This window comes from Bidens hawaiensis, unplaced genomic scaffold (genome assembly GCF_021521415.1).
Source record: "Bidens hawaiensis isolate Kalapana, Puna unplaced genomic scaffold, B.hawaiensis_p1.1 tig00004682_1, whole genome shotgun sequence".
NCBI classification, from domain to species: domain Eukaryota; kingdom Viridiplantae; phylum Streptophyta; class Magnoliopsida; order Asterales; family Asteraceae; genus Bidens; species Bidens hawaiensis.
Window position 1 is genome coordinate 242,278 of NW_027491286.1, and position 18,241 is coordinate 260,518.

The 18,241-nt window shown below is 35.2% G+C and overlaps 2 protein-coding genes across 2 annotated transcripts; both read right to left on the bottom strand.

Annotated features, from left to right (window-relative positions):
- Nucleotides 1-690: 690 nt before the first annotated feature.
- Nucleotides 691-1,277, bottom strand: LOC143627406 (pathogenesis-related leaf protein 6-like). The gene has a single exon (XM_077097234.1). The coding sequence runs from the start codon at nucleotides 1,177-1,179 to the stop codon at nucleotides 691-693; it is 489 nt and encodes a 162-aa protein (XP_076953349.1). The 5' UTR covers nucleotides 1,180-1,277.
- Nucleotides 1,278-4,392: 3,115 nt separating this feature from the next.
- On the bottom strand, nucleotides 4,393-12,894 carry LOC143627452 (ERAD-associated E3 ubiquitin-protein ligase component HRD3A-like). The gene is made up of 6 exons (XM_077097270.1): nucleotides 12,340-12,894; nucleotides 11,103-11,594; nucleotides 9,661-9,876; nucleotides 8,082-8,405; nucleotides 5,955-6,197; nucleotides 4,393-4,593 (listed from the first exon to the last, which is right to left on the bottom strand). Exons 1-6 carry the CDS (start codon nucleotides 12,892-12,894, stop codon nucleotides 4,393-4,395), a joined length of 2,031 nt encoding a protein of 676 aa, XP_076953385.1.
- Between the last annotated feature and the right edge of the window lie 5,347 nt (nucleotides 12,895-18,241).

Sequence of the window (18,241 nt, forward strand, 5' to 3'; positions counted from 1 at the left end):
ATAATAAATAAATAGATGAATTTTAAGTGAAAATAAAGAACTTAAGGAAAAAAAAATCTTCATGGATAAAGTAATAATGAGATTTAAGCAAAACAATGTTAACGTTTTCTTATTTTTATAATTAATAATCACATAAAATAATTGATTAGCAAAACTGAAACTTCCTAATTACCATATAAAAACAATTAAGATGTTTACCATTATACCCTTATATTTAAGTAAATGAGAAAAAGAAAAGAAAAAATATGATTTGTTCAAAGGATTTCTCCAACTTCTCACACTAATATGATTTCTCCATTGAACTCAACCCTATATATATATATATATATATATATATATAAGAGATGCACACATATAGTTGCATAGTTGCACATGCACACCTCTAATTAGGAAAGATCACTTGGGAATGTATTTGATTTGAGGTATCGGATAATGCCCCATACAAGGCCGTCTCCAAGGATTTAAATACCTTGACCGAGCCGAAATAAAACCGTCCTTATGTGTTATTTTGGAGTTTTTGTGTGATATTAAATTATTACTAAAAAGAACAACATTTGGTGATATGAATATGAATATGAATATGATATATGTACTTATAAAGAGCTTAACGTTATTATTGCACCTGATCATTATTCATACATTTACATAAGTCACTGATCATTAACTGGCTAACATGTATCAAGTAGTTCACTAGTAAGGAGACTCGCCAATGTGGTTACCAGGAGGATGATAACTACACATAACGAACCACCTTCCATTATCGGCGCACTGCACCCTGCTGCACCCAAGATGAACAGAATTACGCCACACCACTTGAGTATAGAGCCTACAATCGTGTCCTCTAGCACATGTATTGGTAGTATGATCATAATATGCTTCTTCACTTGCCCAAAAATTCACAGCTACGGTACCTGTAAGCGCCTTGCTACCCTTGGCAAGGTTCTCACCATATGGTCCACCAGAAAGAACGAGATTGCAGTCTCGTATCCTCTTGTTAGCATAACTTTGAGCATAGTCAGCCACGGTCGTGTTCCATACCATGTTTCCAACACCCACCCGGGCTCTTGCCGCATTATGAGCATTTAAGTAATCTCTTGGGGTGTTTTGTGCATGGGTGCTTTGAAACATGGCAAGACTTAAGAAACAAATAAATGCAAATTGAAGTTGGATAGACCCCATAACTCTAGCTGCTTTGTTAAACTATTGGTGTTTTGAGGATGGACACATGAGCCCCAAGTGCCTATTTGTAGAATGTTATGGCTAGTGGTGGCTAGTGGAATGACAATTTGACAAAGTTCAATAAGTTAAAGTGTGAAAGCACTTAAGATATATTATAAATGCATGTAACTTTTTTTAAAGAATCACACACTTAACCTACTCCTAATCCATAGTCTAATATGGAATTAGAACTCTTAATCACTTTAATATTTTTGTAATGTTGCTGCTGCTATACTTTACATCAATAAATCTAAATCACTTTTATTGTCCAGGTTCGAATACGGGACCTCCCCTTTAAAAGCCATGTCTTTACAAGTGGGCTAACCCCAGTGGCTCTTAATCACTTGAACAACTTTGTTCACTGGAACCACTACTCCACTATGCTATATGTTACAAGCACTTTAGTAATCAACGCATGCAATTAGCCAATATTTGTGGTGCTTAATTGTCGTACTTGATTATTAGTTTTGCTTTATGAGTTGAAAGGCATGAAAAAAACGCAAAACTAATTTCACTGACAATTCTGTTAGGGGGGGAAGGCCGGGCACCCTTGGTAACATGAAATCGGGTATGGTACCACCATAGTCAGCACCGCCGCCTTCACATTAACTTTGAATTTGGGTACCAAAAGGGGTACTGTTACCCGATGAAAATGAAGTGAGAGAGGGGGGGGGGGGGGGCATGCGTGAGTGTAGAGGAGAGAGAGGGGGTAGTTTAGTGGAGTCACGGAGTGTTGCCTTTGGTTTAAATGGGTTTGGGTAGTATATGGGATAAATGAGATGACATTATGGAATTGGTGGATATTGGGGTAGTATAGTGGAGCACCCCGACAATGAAGAGTCAAATACATAATCAACCAACAATACCGCATTGACATAACTTAATAAATCGCTAGCCAGATTAGCATACACGATGGAAGAGGTTATAAGTCACTATCAGCAGTAGGACTCATATGACAGGAGGATCTTCAAGATGGTGATATTAAGTGGCCTCTATAAGGGACCATTATTACCTGTGGCATCATTGTGGATTTGATTAATATGTGTGTATACAGTGTAAACTTGTAAAAAGTCATTCATGATCCGTTGCCTACGTGTTTGCTCCATTGTGACCGATTGGTCCAGTTCAACCGGGAACCAGCGTATCCAGTGGTTCGTTTTGCACTATATGACACGTTTTTAAATAATCACCCGGTTTTAATTGGACCAGATTGAACCAGAGCTCCGGTAACCATTTGAATGTGACTTAGTGTTTGGGATTCCTTATTTATCTTCTTACAAAGTTGTAACTTATCACTAATACACTCATAAAATCAAACTTTTTCAAACACCTTATAACCTATAAGTTATAAGCTATAAAGAGATAAAACAAGGAATCCCAAACACCCCCTTCTTGATTTATTGCGAATAAGCTAACTAGTGGCCTATGAGTCATTAACCACAAGGAATATTATTCCTTGGAAGAGTGAGTGGTTGACTTATTATGTGAAAAGTCATAGATATTCTTTACCGTTTTGTAAAATTCGACATATATTGACGAAGACAATTACTTCATGATAAAAGACACTTTGTGGTGCGCCATGCACTCTCTCCCTAATAAATTTTCAAAAGAAAAAAAAGAGAGATTTATAAGACTTTTATTTCCAATGCGTGTCGCCATGGACTTTGCGTCACAAATTCATTTTACATTTGGTCTTAGGTCTAGAGATGTACAAATCGGTTAAAAACCCTAAATTGGTTCGGGTATGTTCATGTTGAGTTTTCGACAAAAAAATGTGACTTATCCTGCCAAAAACGTTTTTCTAGTGACTTGCAAGTAACAGCGTTGTGATTCTGTAAGTCGCAGACCATCAGGAACAAATACGTTAAAAGATAGGGCCGTCAGCAGCCTATTCATTAGTTGGGATCGGCACTCCGGCAGCGACCAAAAGATGATAGTTGGGATATATAAATTTACACTTTAACATATTTTTATATTTAAATCTATCTATATAAATACCTACCAAAAATCCTGTGTTACTTTCTGGTTGCTCCCCACGACCTCACCCCCTTTCAAGCCACCAGGTTGTTTGATTTCTTGATTTGAGATTTCTCATGTGTTTGACCCGAATTTGCAGGTATGGATCTCACCACCCAGATATTCCTTAAATGGGTTATAACATCTCATTTATTTGTAAAATTCTTCCCTAATCAAATAATAATTTTTGCATTCATGGGTCTCACCAAACTCAGATAACCTTTAAACGGGTTATAACATCTAATTTATTTGTAAAATAGCCACTTAATCATCAAAAAATAATTTTTACGGATCATGGATCTTACCAAACTCAAATAGCTCTTAATGGGTTATAATTTATAGCATATCTTTTATTTCTGAAACATTTTCATCATCAAAGTATCAAACTCTTTTGCTTATTTTTCGTCAAAGTATCAAACATTTTCAACAAACAAACAAACAAGCAGGTTTTAAAAGCTCACCTAAGCACCTCCTTAATTTTTCTCCTTTACATATTCTCCGTCGCCACTTTATTCTATTCATCACAGGTTAACTTTTGATTAACACCCACCATCACCAACCTCCCCTCTCATGCATCAACCGCCATTCACATACGTCAACCTCCCCTTTTTCATAAGACTAATATTTGTGTCAATGTTTGTTCATTTAAAAAATCAACACATTCATGTTTGTTTATGATCATTTGTTAAAAATCTAAAAACCCTACACATCTCAATTGAAATAGCTCAAATGTTAAAGAAATACAATAAACGTAACAAACTAATATATATGTATTAAATCAAAACAAAACTACGTTAAAAAAAATCATTACAAAATATAAAATAGCAAAACGATTAAAAAACAAAAACCTAAATACCCCCCTCCCCCACCCCCCTGGGTAACACAAACACAGAGGCCCAAACTAGTATAATATAAATGTAGTAGGAATTGTGGAATCTAAAAACCTAGTTTTAAACTGTAAACTAAAAATCAGTTGCCATTGAAGTCTGCGTTATCTGAATATGAAAAAGAAAATATTGTTTAACGATTAAAAAATATATAAAAAAGAGGTTAGATGAGCACATGTATATGTATTCTCTCACTTGATCCTGGAAAAATTTAATTGTTCCTTGAATCTATCAAAACCATTTTCCAATGAATAACTTATAACTTGTATTTTTAGTTAACAATATTATCATTAGGTGGCGGAGGAGGAGGAGCTGGGGCGGCTTGCCGCCGTTGCCGTTCACGAAGGTAAAGAACCGTCAAGAGACATACAAAGAGGGTGACAATTGTTGCGTTCCCTTCCTCCAATACTACATTCTTTATCCACTCGTCTGCTTTGGGGTAAATATGCGGTAACGAATCTATTAAATCAACCTGTAAAAAATAACACGAGTTACAAATAAGATAATATTATTAAAAAAAAACAAGAATAAATGATACACAAATTGTGAACAAGTTAAATGAAATTTAGCTTAAAAAGAAAACGTATTAAAATTCACCCAGTGTTTATGACAGTAGCATTTATTTAAAAACTAGAAAATTACTAGAAAAAGTGTTTCGAACGAACCCAACCCGTATAAAAGTTCCCTACGATCATGGGCGGACCTTATTAAGGGTGGGGAGGGGTTATAGCCCCCCCCCCCCCGGTTTTTCCGTTAAGAAGTAGAATATATAACCCATGACTTTGTAATTGTGCTTTGTTTTATATCTTTTGTCCCTCCTATCCGAAAGCTCATATTCATTTATGTGAAAGAACATGTTATTTTTTTGGGATTTATACTCTTTATTTGATGAAAAAAAAATTTTGGTTGCTTTATATGTATCAACTTATGACTAGTTTAAAATTTTTGGCCCCTCCAATGCAATTCTTCAAGTTCCGCCACTGCCTACTATCAAACCCACCAACTTCGTTTTCCACTTACGAACGGTCAACTCGGTTATCTCTAACAAAAGCCAATAAAAAGAACAGCTTAAAAGCAAACGGGTCAAAAGTAAGCCAATAGCAAAAACCTGTTGTATTCTTAAAAGGTTAAATATAACTAACACACTAAATTCTTAAATTCGTATTCTTAAAAAATAATATATTACTAATACACTACCTGTGTCGACCCCTTATAAAAAAACAGTAGTGAGCTTAGTGTTCAAAAACCAAACCGATCCAAACAAGAAACGTGTCTAACCGAACCGAATTTAACTGATTAGACAAATTTATTCGGTTTGTTCAGTTCAGTTATCCGATTCAACAGGCTATTTTTCGGTTTATCCGATTGAATTCGGTTCGATTGTCCGAATAAGCAAGATTTGTGAAACCAATAGCTGAACTGCATTCAACCAATTAAACCAATCTATTGGTTTATTCGGTTCGGCTATCCGATTAAACTGGCTATTATTCAGTTTATTCAATTCAATTCGGTTTGGTTATCCAAAAAAGCAAGATTTTGAGAAACCGATAAGCAAACCAAATTCTCAACCAATTAAACTAGTCTATTCGATTTGTATGGTTCGATTATCCTATTAATCCAGTTTTCAATTGATTTCAGTTCGGTAATCTGAATAAGCAAGATTCGTGAAACCGAAAACCAAATCGAACAAAAACCGAATCCACAATTCGGTTTGATTTTTTCCGATTACAGATACAGTTCGGTTTTTGAGTATTTTTGGTTTATTCGCAGACATTATCGAATCTGCTCGGTTTGAAAAGTTAGAAAAATGTTGGCATAAGAAAACAAACTTACAAGGAAAGTGTTAGCGTAATTTACTCGGACCCACAAGCTAGCAAGAGCCAGCATTACAGGCAATTTAGCAGCAGAATCAAGTTCTAGGGCTTGATCATAATACCGTTTAGCAAGATGAAGATCCAAAGGCAGACCTTGACCATGCTCATGCATGTATCCCAAATTAAACATAGCTTGAGCATTTAATTGGGATTTTGCATGCATATACGCATCTGCTGCTCGATCATAATCTCGTTCAGTACCCTGTACAAAAAAATAAGATACTGCATGTTAAAACCATATATAAAGGGGAGTGTGAAATAAAAAACTAATTTCAAGTGGGTAAAACCGTATATAAAGGGGAGTGTATAATAACTAGTACAAGGGTTAACGAAATTCTCAACATACTATTGGCTATCAAATGAACGCCACTATATTGATTTTAAACGTGTGCATCAAGAGCGGATATGTATAAAAACTAGTACAAGGGTTAACCCAATTCTCAACATGCTATAAGCTATCAAATGAGCGCCCTTATCTTGATTTAAAAACGCATGCATCAAGAGCGCATAATGTATAATAACTAGTACAAGGGTTAACGCAATTCTCAACATAATATTAGCTATCAAGTGAACGCTCTGTATTGATTCTAAATGCGTGCATCAAGAGAGCATAATGTGTGATGCGCTGATGATGAGCGTGATTCCATGATGCGCTGATGATGAGCGTGATTCCATGATGCGCATGTGATGCAAGTTATGCAACTAATTCGGTCTGATGTAAACTGATGCATGACGCGGTCTGACGCGATGCATTATGTAGTTGACCAATATTTGAACAGATTAGAGTATTAGACCAACAATTGCAGCGGATCTGAGTTTTACAAATCTGACCATCAATGAGCAATGGGTTCGAGTATTTGAACAAACTAGACCATCGATTGAACATATTTAACAAGAGATGATGGGAATATCTTATATTTTAGTGTTTAGAAGTTAACAATTTAAAATATTAACTACAAATAGTTTTTAGTGTTTCTTTTTCTAATAGCGGACACCTCGCATACATGATGTGTCCGCATCACGCATTGTGCGTCCAGCGTCACATAACGGCTTTTGATATCAAAACGCGTTGGAGCTCCACGTGCTTTTAAAAAACCAAGGTCGGGTGTATACACACACACGTATGTTTTATGATTGTACGTTGTCAAACTTGCATATTTAGACTTTAATTAGTAAAATAAGCAATGATGGTAAATTAAAAATCAAAATGCTTGGATGATAACACTTCCATAACTAGATATCAGTACCATATCCATAAGACCATGACTAAGGTGTTCGAGATTAGAAATGAATATATAGCATATTTTTAAGGACAAGGGTTTGGATAACCTATAAAACAATGAATACTCTAAACCTACATAAAGGGTGAGTTTCAGAAATAAATTCCTCAAACCAAATCCTAAATACATAATCATCCCAATAACAAACCAAAAACCATCCTAAAGAACTGCATAGTGCATACACATGGTTATAAAATATAGTTTGTTATTAGTGCTTAAATTATTAACCTAGGTTTGAAGTTTGAATTGAACGTCATGAACAGAGATAGCAATATTGGCCATTTACTCATGAATGTGTCAATCTGGATGGTGTTTTCTATTCAAATAGGCCATACTAGTAAACTTTAAAAACTAACAGTTCAAAAGTGTTGAAAATAACCAAGGTCTATTTATAATACACAACCTCCTGAATCGCTTTATTCGAAGTTAAATTGATATTATTGTAATAATATTTTTTGTGTAGTATCATATTAGCACATTAGGTATTAATATAAAATAAGTGCTGCAACTAAACCTAGACCATATGCCCATTTTGACATGTGCTAAAAACATGTTTCCCCCAAAACAGTTTCGACCCTTGTGACCCATTATATAGCACAGTATGACCCATATGACCAAATTACGACCTGATATTTATTTGTAAGCATAATTGTGCATTAACTACTTAAAAGAAAGTACATGTCCTAATAAAATGACATGTTTCAATGTTTCAACCCAAACCCCTTTTGACCCATTACCTAACAACGTGTATCATCAACACTTCCTTTATTATTAATAAAAATACAACTTTGATGAAAATAACATACCCGTCCATAATAATATGCATCTCCAATTAACAAAGCAGCATGTTCATTACCCTGCTCAGAAGCTTGCCACCATAAAGAATGTGCGCGTTGATGCCTTTCTGCATCTGTGCATAACCCTGATTCACCCATGCACATGCTCGCTTCACCATACTTATCAAGAATCCATGCAGCATTACTTTGTGCCACCTCATACCCTAATTCTGCCATTCGCGAGTATAATAAGAAAGCCTTCCCGATTTCACCTTTTAAATATGATTCTAAGGCCCATCTAGATAAAGAAATCCATGGTCCCCTTTCTGCTACTAGTTTGTACAATGATGTTGCCTGAAATTGAAGATTGTTAATAATAATAAGGATGTACCTTTTCTAGAGATGTAAATTAACTAAACATTCAGCGAACTGTTCGGTGGAAAGTTCGTTTGCATTCATTCGTTTACTAAACAAACAAACATGAACAAAGAATTTTGTTCGATTAATTAAATGAATGAGCATAAATACAAGTCATGTCCGTTCACTTATGTTCATGAACGTTCGGTAGCGTGCTCATCTACGTTCGTTTATGTTTGTTAATGTTCGCTCCTTTTCATTCGTTCACGGTTCATGTTTATTCATTAAAGGCTTTTGAATTTTATGTTTTTTAGTTTTTTATCCAAACATTTAAACTTTTATGTATATTTTAATTTTTATTATTTTCCTAACTTAACACACTAGCCCTAAATTCAGCTCTCTCACAATCTCGTTTCTTCTCATTTTCAAATTATTATAGGTCCGTTCGTTTATGTTTGGTTAAGTTCGTTTAAAAAGTTAACAAACAAACACAAACAAATTCATTTCCCTAACAAACGGGCAGTCACACGAAATTCTGTCTGGTTATGTGTTCGTGAACCGTCCGCTTGTCTAATAAAAGCTAGTGAACGAACACATACAAGGCCATGTTCGGTTAGGTTCTGTTTGTTAACAGCCCTAACCTTTCCTAACGATAATTTTTTAGCTGCATACTAAATAGTGGTGGCAAGTTGGGTAACACGTTATAGCAGATATTGGTTGCATAGAATCATAATTAAGGACAGATCCAAGTGGGCCAGGCCAGGTTAAAGCACAAAAAGTTTTTGTCCTGAATTAGAACATTCAGAAGCTAATAGGTTAATTATGATTACAAGAGCTATAATTAAAACAAAATTGAACCAACTTAGTAGACTGTGTGCATTATACTTGGAATAACTTATGACCTGTTTGACCAGTTACCTGATTTGAACCATTTTAGATCAAATACAAACTTACTTTACCCACTATTTAGAATATCTGTTGAAATTGCCACTTGTATCTAAATCAATTAACTTCATACTCAATGATCCACACACACAATCTTAACCCAAAACAAGTTAAATCGGTAATCTAGTAAAACTTTATGGGAATAGTCAAATAGTATAGTATGTATTCAGGCTTGTTCATACTTGCATGTTAACTTTTAAACAAACAGAAAACTGTTCTAAATTTTATATAATAAGCAGGTAGAAGCAAAAATCAGATGAAAAGATAATATATGAAGAAATTAATGTGCACCAAGTTGAACACATACCATTGGGAGATTCTTTTTTAGGCCTATACCAGTGTGGAACATTTTTGCCAGCTGGTAAAAGGCTTTTGGTTGACCAGCATTTGCAGCTACTATGAAATAGTTGCAAGCTGCCTTGATATCTTTCTTCACCCCAATTCCTTTAAGATACATTACACCCAAGTTGTAATGCCCACCAGCTTCCTTGTGTTCAGCAGCCTTCTCAAAATATTCTTTTGCCTGCAATAATAATAATGAAAAACAAAATTACAACTACCAATTGTTAGTAAAATAATACATTAATATTTGAATTATGTAGAACAAAAGAAACAAGCCACACAAAAGCAAAATATATTGTACTGCAATACATAAGTACATGCACTTCATTCAATAATAAGTAAACTAGATTTCGCTTAAGAAAAATTGATAGATTCGATATTACGGTCACAATAGTTGTGATTCAAAGCATTACTGAAAATTTTGGCAATTGAATTAAACTTAATGGCAAGTATTACTATTAGTATTACCAACCGAAATTCGATTAATTTCATATATACCCTTACAAACTTGAAAGTATTCATGTATGCCCAACCAAAACTAACAATATCATATATATACCCAACTTTAATGCATTTTTACTTGAAGATCATTCTAGCCTTTCCATCATATTCGTTTAAACCCTATTTTTTATTTGAATTTTGATCGACACCGATGAAAGATAATCAAGCAATCGAATCTGTTTGTCGAATTAGATAATCAAACTAAAATCAGATAATTGAACTAGAATCAGATAACTGAACCAACAATAATCGCATGATTATGTTTGTTCATCTATGTGCAGTTATGTTCATTACTTCATTCATTTACGTTTGTGAAATGTTCGTTTAGCCTAGTAGCAAACGAACAGACACATTTTCTTAATGAACAGACACAAACAACCCTGTTCGTCTAATTGTTGGTATTCGATCGTTTGTTCAGTTAAAGTTAAATAAACAAACATAAACGAACACACACACGTTTTCTTAATGAACATACACGAACAACCCCGTTCTTCTAATTGTTCGTGTTCGATCGTTTTTCGATTAAAATTAAATGAACGAACATAAACAAACATACTCTGTTCGTGTTCGTTCGATTCATTTAAAGATCTAAACATATGCTGTATTAGAGAAAGCAAAAAGACATGATCTTTCAGTCCCAATTGTCCAACTTTTGAATATAAAAAACATGCTCCATTCGTGTTTGTTTGGTTCGTTTACAGACCTAAACATATGCATTACTATAGCAAGCAAAAAAGCATGCCTTTCAGACCCAATTGTCCAGCTTTTTAGTCTCTACCTGGTTTGTCCCAAAAAGAATGTTTTACTTCCAATACAATCTATCAAGTTTCTATCTACTATATATTAGACTCTATCTTGAAAACCGCATTAAATGTACTATATTTATAACAGTTTCAGCAAACTTACTTTAGTGTAATTCTTCTGTTCAACTCCATAACCTTTGACGTACAAATATCCCATCCCATTATAAGCTGAATACAGTTGGTGTTTGGATGCTAAAGTTAGCCATTCAAGAGCCGTTGTATAGTTCCTTTTGACTCCATCACCTCTTGCATATATCTCACCAAGAAGTTCCATTGATCTTGGTTCACCCTTTTCAACAGCTTTTGAAAACCACGAAAATGCTTTGGAATGATCACGCCTAACACCTCTTAATCCAAAATAATAAAATATTCCAATTTTATACATCGCTGCAGCATTTCCTTTCTGTGCCTGGTATTCCAAGATCTGAAAATCCTCATCTTCTTCACCTCTGGATTTCCTCAGAGCATCTTTGTTCTCTTCTGCGCCGTTATGAATTCTAACTGGTTCAATCACTGGTGAGTCTTTTGAGATAAGAAAACTATTAACCGCAGTTTCAGCCAGTTCAGCATACAATACAACTGCCTTTTCATGTAACTACAAGTAGAAAACAGCTCAACACAATTAAATATATAAACAGACAGATATATGTACATACAAAACATATATGATGTGTGTGTCAACTGTTAACAGGGATCTCAACACAATCAGATAAATATGCAGAAAGATATATACATACAGAACATATGTAATGTGTGTGTTAACTGTTAACAGACATCTCAACAATCAGATTAATATACAGACAGATGCATACGTACAATACAGATATAGTGTGTCATTATTAATTGTTAACAGGCAGCTCAACACAATCAGATATATATGCAGACAGATATACACATACAAAACATATATGATGTGTGCTAACGGTTAACAGGCATCTCAACACAACCAGATATATATACAGAAATATAAATGCATACAAAACAGATATAATGTGTCCGTTAACTGTTAACAGACATCTCACAACAATCAGATTATACAGACAGATATATAAATACACCACAGACACAATGTGTGTGTATTAGCTGTTAACAAGCAGCTCAACACAATCGGATAGCTTATACAGACAGATGTATACAACCATAACAGATATAATGTGTGTGTTAGCTGTTAACAAACAGCTCAACACAATAAGATAACCATACAAACAGATGTATACATACAGAACAGATATGATGTGTGTGTGTGTGTTAATTGTTAACAGGCAGCTCAACACAATCAGATAAACATACAAACACATATATATACATACAACACATTTAACTATTGACAGGCAGATTACCTCCTGACGAGTATACGTATACGCACGCGCCAATTTCGAATGCGTATTACCAGAGTCCGCAGCAAAATGATGATACATAAACGACTTGGCGCCATTACGCTCTCTCGCCATCCCTAAATTATACAACAACCCTAACAACGACTGCGCGTGCGGATTACCAGACGCTGCAACCGATTCAATCTCGGAAGCAACATCCTGCATCGATCTACCGCCATCACTAACAGAATCCACCAATTTCCTGACGCTAGAGTAATACTCCTCCAACTGAGGGTTGATTACGGAGTCCGAACCGGAATTGGAGTCGTCCGGTTCGAAAATAGGGCGCCAGGAGCCAGGATCGAGCTCTTCGTCGGACCGGGAGTCTGATTCGCCGAACTCGTCCCAGTCGGCGACGGAGGAAGGATCGTCGGGAGTGTCGTCGATGGGACCGTCTTTGAGGTCGTCTTGAGAGAGGACGAGGACGAATGGACGGGCGGAGGTTTGTAATAGGAGGAGGGAGGATAGGAGGAGTGTGAGTAGGTAGGTGGTGGACGGTGGGTTACGACGGTGGTGCATCTTTCCGGTGAGGTGATTTGTGACGTGTGAAATGATGGGAGGAAGGTGTTTTGTTGGGTTAAAATCAAAAGTGACGTGGTGGTGGATTGGTTGTGAGCGCTGATTGGTCCGATGATGTGTAATTAGATTTGAAATATTTAAATAAATAGTTCATCATTGATTTAGACGATTTAGTGTAAATGAAAGTGTCAAAACAGTAATACTGAATTTTTGGGTTTAAATTACAAGAAAAAGAAATAATAAAGGGAAGAAAGGAAAAGAAATTATATGCTTAAAATACATTCTTGAGTTAAAATAAAAGAAAAGAAAGTGTTAATTACATTTTTGAGTTAGATAGGAAGAAAAGGATAGGGAAAAAATTTGTAACTTTACAATTATGCCCTCATTCTTGAGTTAGATGATATGGAAAAGATGGATAAATTAGTAATATATAAACTTTCCTTCATAATCCGCCCATATTTGGCAGGAAAGTTTTGAAAGAAAAAATGTCTAATTTTTCTTTCCATTCTCTTTCTTTTCTTCTAATAAAAAAAACTCAAGAATGAAACAGTAAAAATTTTTCTATCTTTTCTTTTCCAAACTCTTAAATAAAAAATTCAAGAATGCACCGTAAGTTTGGTCGTTTTTTGACTTTAATTTTAATAGTTTTTTTCTCAACAATTGACCAGTTGTTGTTATGTCGTTTAAACCGTTAACGCTAACTATTTTTGTCGTTAAATCAGGGTTAGATCCGTGCTAATTTTTATCAATCATGTGCTTTAAAGAATTGCAAAAATAGCTACCAATGGTAAGAGGTTGAGGATAGAATGAAGATGAAGACTTACTTGAAATGTAGGGGTGTTGATCGGTGGCGAAGTTTGGACAAAAACGTCAGGGTGATCGGACTTAATACGTATAAAAAGTTCACAAACAGAGGTGACCAAACTCAAACGGAAATAGGTAAATTTACACAGTGTGTAAAAATTTCTGGCGAAAATGCATAAATTTATACTATTGAGCAAAAAAACGAAGATGGCAGGAGTCATCCCGAACAACAATACTAGCTTCATCCTTGGTGTAGATGGTAGGAAACTTAGCAACATGGAGACAAGCAACCTTGGTGAACTTTACCAAAAAGAAATAGGAGAAAAGGCCTTTGATACAACCTATATTAAAGTTTGGGCCTGTTTATTTAACCTTTGAATAAGTCTGAATGGCGAATCATAACTTCAGATTGTTTATTTCATTAACAATCAGCATCTGTATGGTTCAGCACAGGTCTGAATGATTCAGCTTTGAGACATCGCTAAATGGTTTAGCACATCCACACGGATCTTCACCATCCTTCCCCATCACTATCACAGCACATCCACCATCGTTCTTCAGCACGATTTTCATCATTGTTCTTCACCTTATCACCATCGACCACCACTGTTCCTCACCGCCAATCTTCACCGCCGTTATTCACCTTCCCGCCGCTGACCACCACATCCACACACTGAGCGAACGCCATAGATAACGATTCTTGATTCTTCATGTACTCAATATGTCACACCCTCAAAATCCACTAACGGAGTTTTACCGTCAGAGGGTGTGAACTAACAGGATCGGAATCATCAGTTATAATCAAACCATAAAATAAAGTTTCAAAACCATGAAAACGTTTACGAGTAAATAAATGCGGAAGCGTAAAAACCTTTAATCCAAAAGTTGCGTCACGCAGGACGACTTAAAACCAATGATAACCGTTAAAAATAAGTTTGCATAACAAAAGCGTTTTCAATCAATGCATGTTCCTAAACCGCGCGTCCGCCTCGGCTACCTGAGAATAACATACTAAAAGTGTCAACACAAGGTTGGTGAGTTCACAAGTTATATAGAAATAAAGTGATTAGCGTTTGCGTTCAGCGCGTTGCGTTACAGCGTTTTGCGTTACAGCGTTTTGCGTTACCAGATAGTGTTACGTCAATTATATATCGATAGGTAGCTAGTCTATACAACAAGTATTACTAAGTGTTCAACACCGAAGCTGACTCGTTTATTAAGTGCCTTGTCACCAGGTCATCCAGACCATGGTACGTGTTAGCCAAAATTACACCCGCTCGACCTCCAGTCGAGTTTAGCGTTGGGTGGGGTTTGTCAAACCCAGTAGTACTACTCAACAGTGACTCGCTATTCCAAATATTAACCGATTCGATGTGTAGGACTTCAATTGTTTCGTTTGCCACTTAGCCTTTACAAGTGATATATAATTTACTAACAAAATCTTAAAATGCGTTGTGGAGTATGTTATCTCCCTCAAAAGAAAAGCGTTTAAAACAGTTTAAAAAGGGGAAAGTGAAACTCACTGTTTGCGAAGAATTTCCCAAATTAAATCACCAAGATGCGCGTCACCGGAAAACTCTCTCTAGCGTTCTAAAACAATAAAGAGATTTTTCTAAGTGTCGGAATATTATCGAGTCTCTAGACCCGGCATATAATACCTATGCACATAACATGTTTCGTGTTTCGTTTGTGAATCGTGTGTGACTTTAACAAGTGTTTTTGTGACACATTACATGTGTAAGCAATCATATACGTGTCATGTATTCATAAAGTACATCACTATCAATTATTCCCCGTAAGGGCATTTTGGTCAACAAATAACAATTAACTAGCCATTATTCCCCATGAGGGCAATTTGGTCAAATCATGGCAATCAATTAGCAATTATTCCCCGCAAGGGTATTTTGGTCAAAACATAACAATTATATAGCAAGTATCATGTTTCATGCATTTTTACACAACTCAGCAGCTAGTTTCACCGAGACAGAAATCCTACTAGAAAGATTGTACTATTTCACCGATCATAGCATCTCAATTAATTTACCAAAAATCATCACAGAAGCACATATGTCTTAGGTTTCCAGAACATATTTAATTATATTTTTATTCCACATAGTTTTCTCACAATCATCAAATCATTACAGCAAACTCATAACAGTCAAATTCATGCGCAACAGAATGTTATTTGCAATTCCCGTTAAACGAAAAATGCAATAAATGCAAGACCACTTGGGTTAGGTTCCTAACTCAATAAGTCAACTTCCAGAAGTGGAACCAACCCAACTGGTCTCGTAGTTCCTGAGATATAACATTTACAAAACAACCTAACAGCAGGTCTAACAGCTCAGCTTTGCACAACGTTTTTGTAAAATCATAAAAGTTAACCTTTACTTGTCCAAAAATTACAAATTTATACTATATAGAAACTAGACTCAACCTAGTTTACTGTAGTACCAATAATCTCAACCAATTTTCACGTTTACACTTCGTTACAGTCACTTAAACATCAAATACACATTCTGTCCAGAAACTGTTTGCATCCAAACTCAATATATTAACAACCTATGAACTATCATGCATTCATATAACACTCTAGACTCCATAAACACCATCCATGCACATCAATTACCCATTACATACATGATTAGGGTTTTTGTTTGAACTCAAATCAAAGACACAACAATCAACATGCAACAATATTCAATCTAGTTATCAAATCATCATCAATCAACAACAAACATATTAACTTCATACATACATGAAAAATCGGCAGCTAGGGTTTTCAATTAACCCATTAAACATCAAAATCAAGTAACAAGGATGCATAGGATAATCAATTATACCTTCCTAGCACCTAGTTCTTCAATCAAAGGCTTGATTTCTTGGTGTTATGTGTGTGTATAGTGGACGGCAGCCAAGAGAGCAAAGGGGAAGGAGGCCGATCGGAAGTAGGGAGAAAGAAATAAGAGTTAAGGTTTAGTTGTTAATGATATATTTATAGAATACTAAATTACACTCAAGTCCCTCCACTATCAATTGTTGTTTTTCTAACTTAACTAACTAGTTTACATCTTGAGTTAACGTTTATAACCATGTTATAACATAACACATAAGTCTAACACATAATTATCACATAATTACTGTTTTGACGTTTTTTGTTTATTCATCAATCGTTTGCGTCAACTCGTTTGCGTTTCGGTGCAATTCCCGAAAGACTACACATGTAGTAAGTGTTAAGCGTCATTTAAACCCTAGTTTAAATGTAATGAAGTGTGTGTTATAGATTCAACGATCTTAAGTTTGAATTGACGGAGTTGAGTTAACGGAGTTAACCTGAAATTGACGATTGTCACACAATAAAATGTGGTGATGAATAAAGAGGATTGAAATTAAATAATTAATTATGAATGTAAGTGATAATGATAGTGAAATTGGATGTGAAATAAATGGATGGAGTCATACAAGTGCTAATGGATATGATTTTGGCAATTAGTTGCAACAAGGTTGAAATTAATAAGGGTGACCATAAATTTGAGTTTGCTCACAAGGTGTTTGATGAAATGCATGAACCGGTTAGAACATAGAAGTGAGAAAAAAACATATGGTTCAGAGGTCTAATCAAACAGCACTAGCACTTATTGGTTAGGGGGCTCTTAACCAGTCAAACCTCTTATTGATTCAGCACTTAACGGTTCAGCATTTGCCAAACAGCCCCTTTGTTGCAGTGAAAAAGAGCCCAAAATCCATTGATGATTGGTTTGAGTGCTTGCAATATTAAGAATATCAAGATACAAGATAAGGAAGATGATGAGAATCAACCAAAATACACCATTATTACAAAAACCAAGGGCACTTAGTAGATAACCGGTTTAGCTATAAAGATATACGTTAGTTATGAAGCAATCATTTAAAGTCCGTTCTGACACTGCAATAGTCTAACACGTTGTTGGCCGTTACCCACAATCTGCTATTAAGACAAGAGACAAGTCTACATCGTTTCAAAATCAAAAGTTGTTTTTTCATTTTCAACTGTTCCTGATAAAAGTTGAAATAGAGTTTCATGGATGAACATGCTTATCATGAATTGATAGTTTGTATTGGTTTTAGACATTAAGGTCAACTATTGTTTTTATTTTATCTCCATATGATAGTTCTTAGAGCTCTGTAGTATAAATTGTCTCCATTGTAATTTGGGGATGTAAGAGAGTGTGTGCGCGTTTGGTAACATTATGAATCATTTGCTATATTAACTATACTTTGGTGCTTGAAAGTGAATTGTATTGTTTTGTGTAAATTATGCTATATAATTATGATATACAATTTCTTAGCAAGGTTTGAGTAGCATTGTTAAGACTAACTCCGTCAATCTTAACAATTAACATAAGCTTAACGCTTATGTTATAAGGGAATAGCCCAAATCTAACAGTAAATAAACTAAACACACTTGAAATTCATATAATTTCTTTTATGCTATATGTTATATTTTATTGAAAAGTATATTTTTCTTATTTCTCAATTACAATGTATCACAAAAAGGTACTTA

Coding starts and splice junctions, on each gene's coding strand:
- LOC143627406 (XM_077097234.1), bottom strand. CDS start 1,179: ATGGGGTCTATCCAACTTCAATTTGCATTTATTTGTTTCTTAAGTCTT.
- LOC143627452 (XM_077097270.1), bottom strand. CDS start 12,894: ATGCACCACCGTCGTAACCCACCGTCCACCACCTACCTACTCACACTC. Junction 9,877..11,102: donor AACAGAAGAATTACACTAAA/GTAAGTTTGCTG, acceptor TTATTATTGCAG/GCAAAAGAATATTTTGAGAA. Junction 4,594..5,954: donor ATTACGCTAACACTTTCCTT/GTAAGTTTGTTT, acceptor TATTTTTTACAG/GTTGATTTAATAGATTCGTT.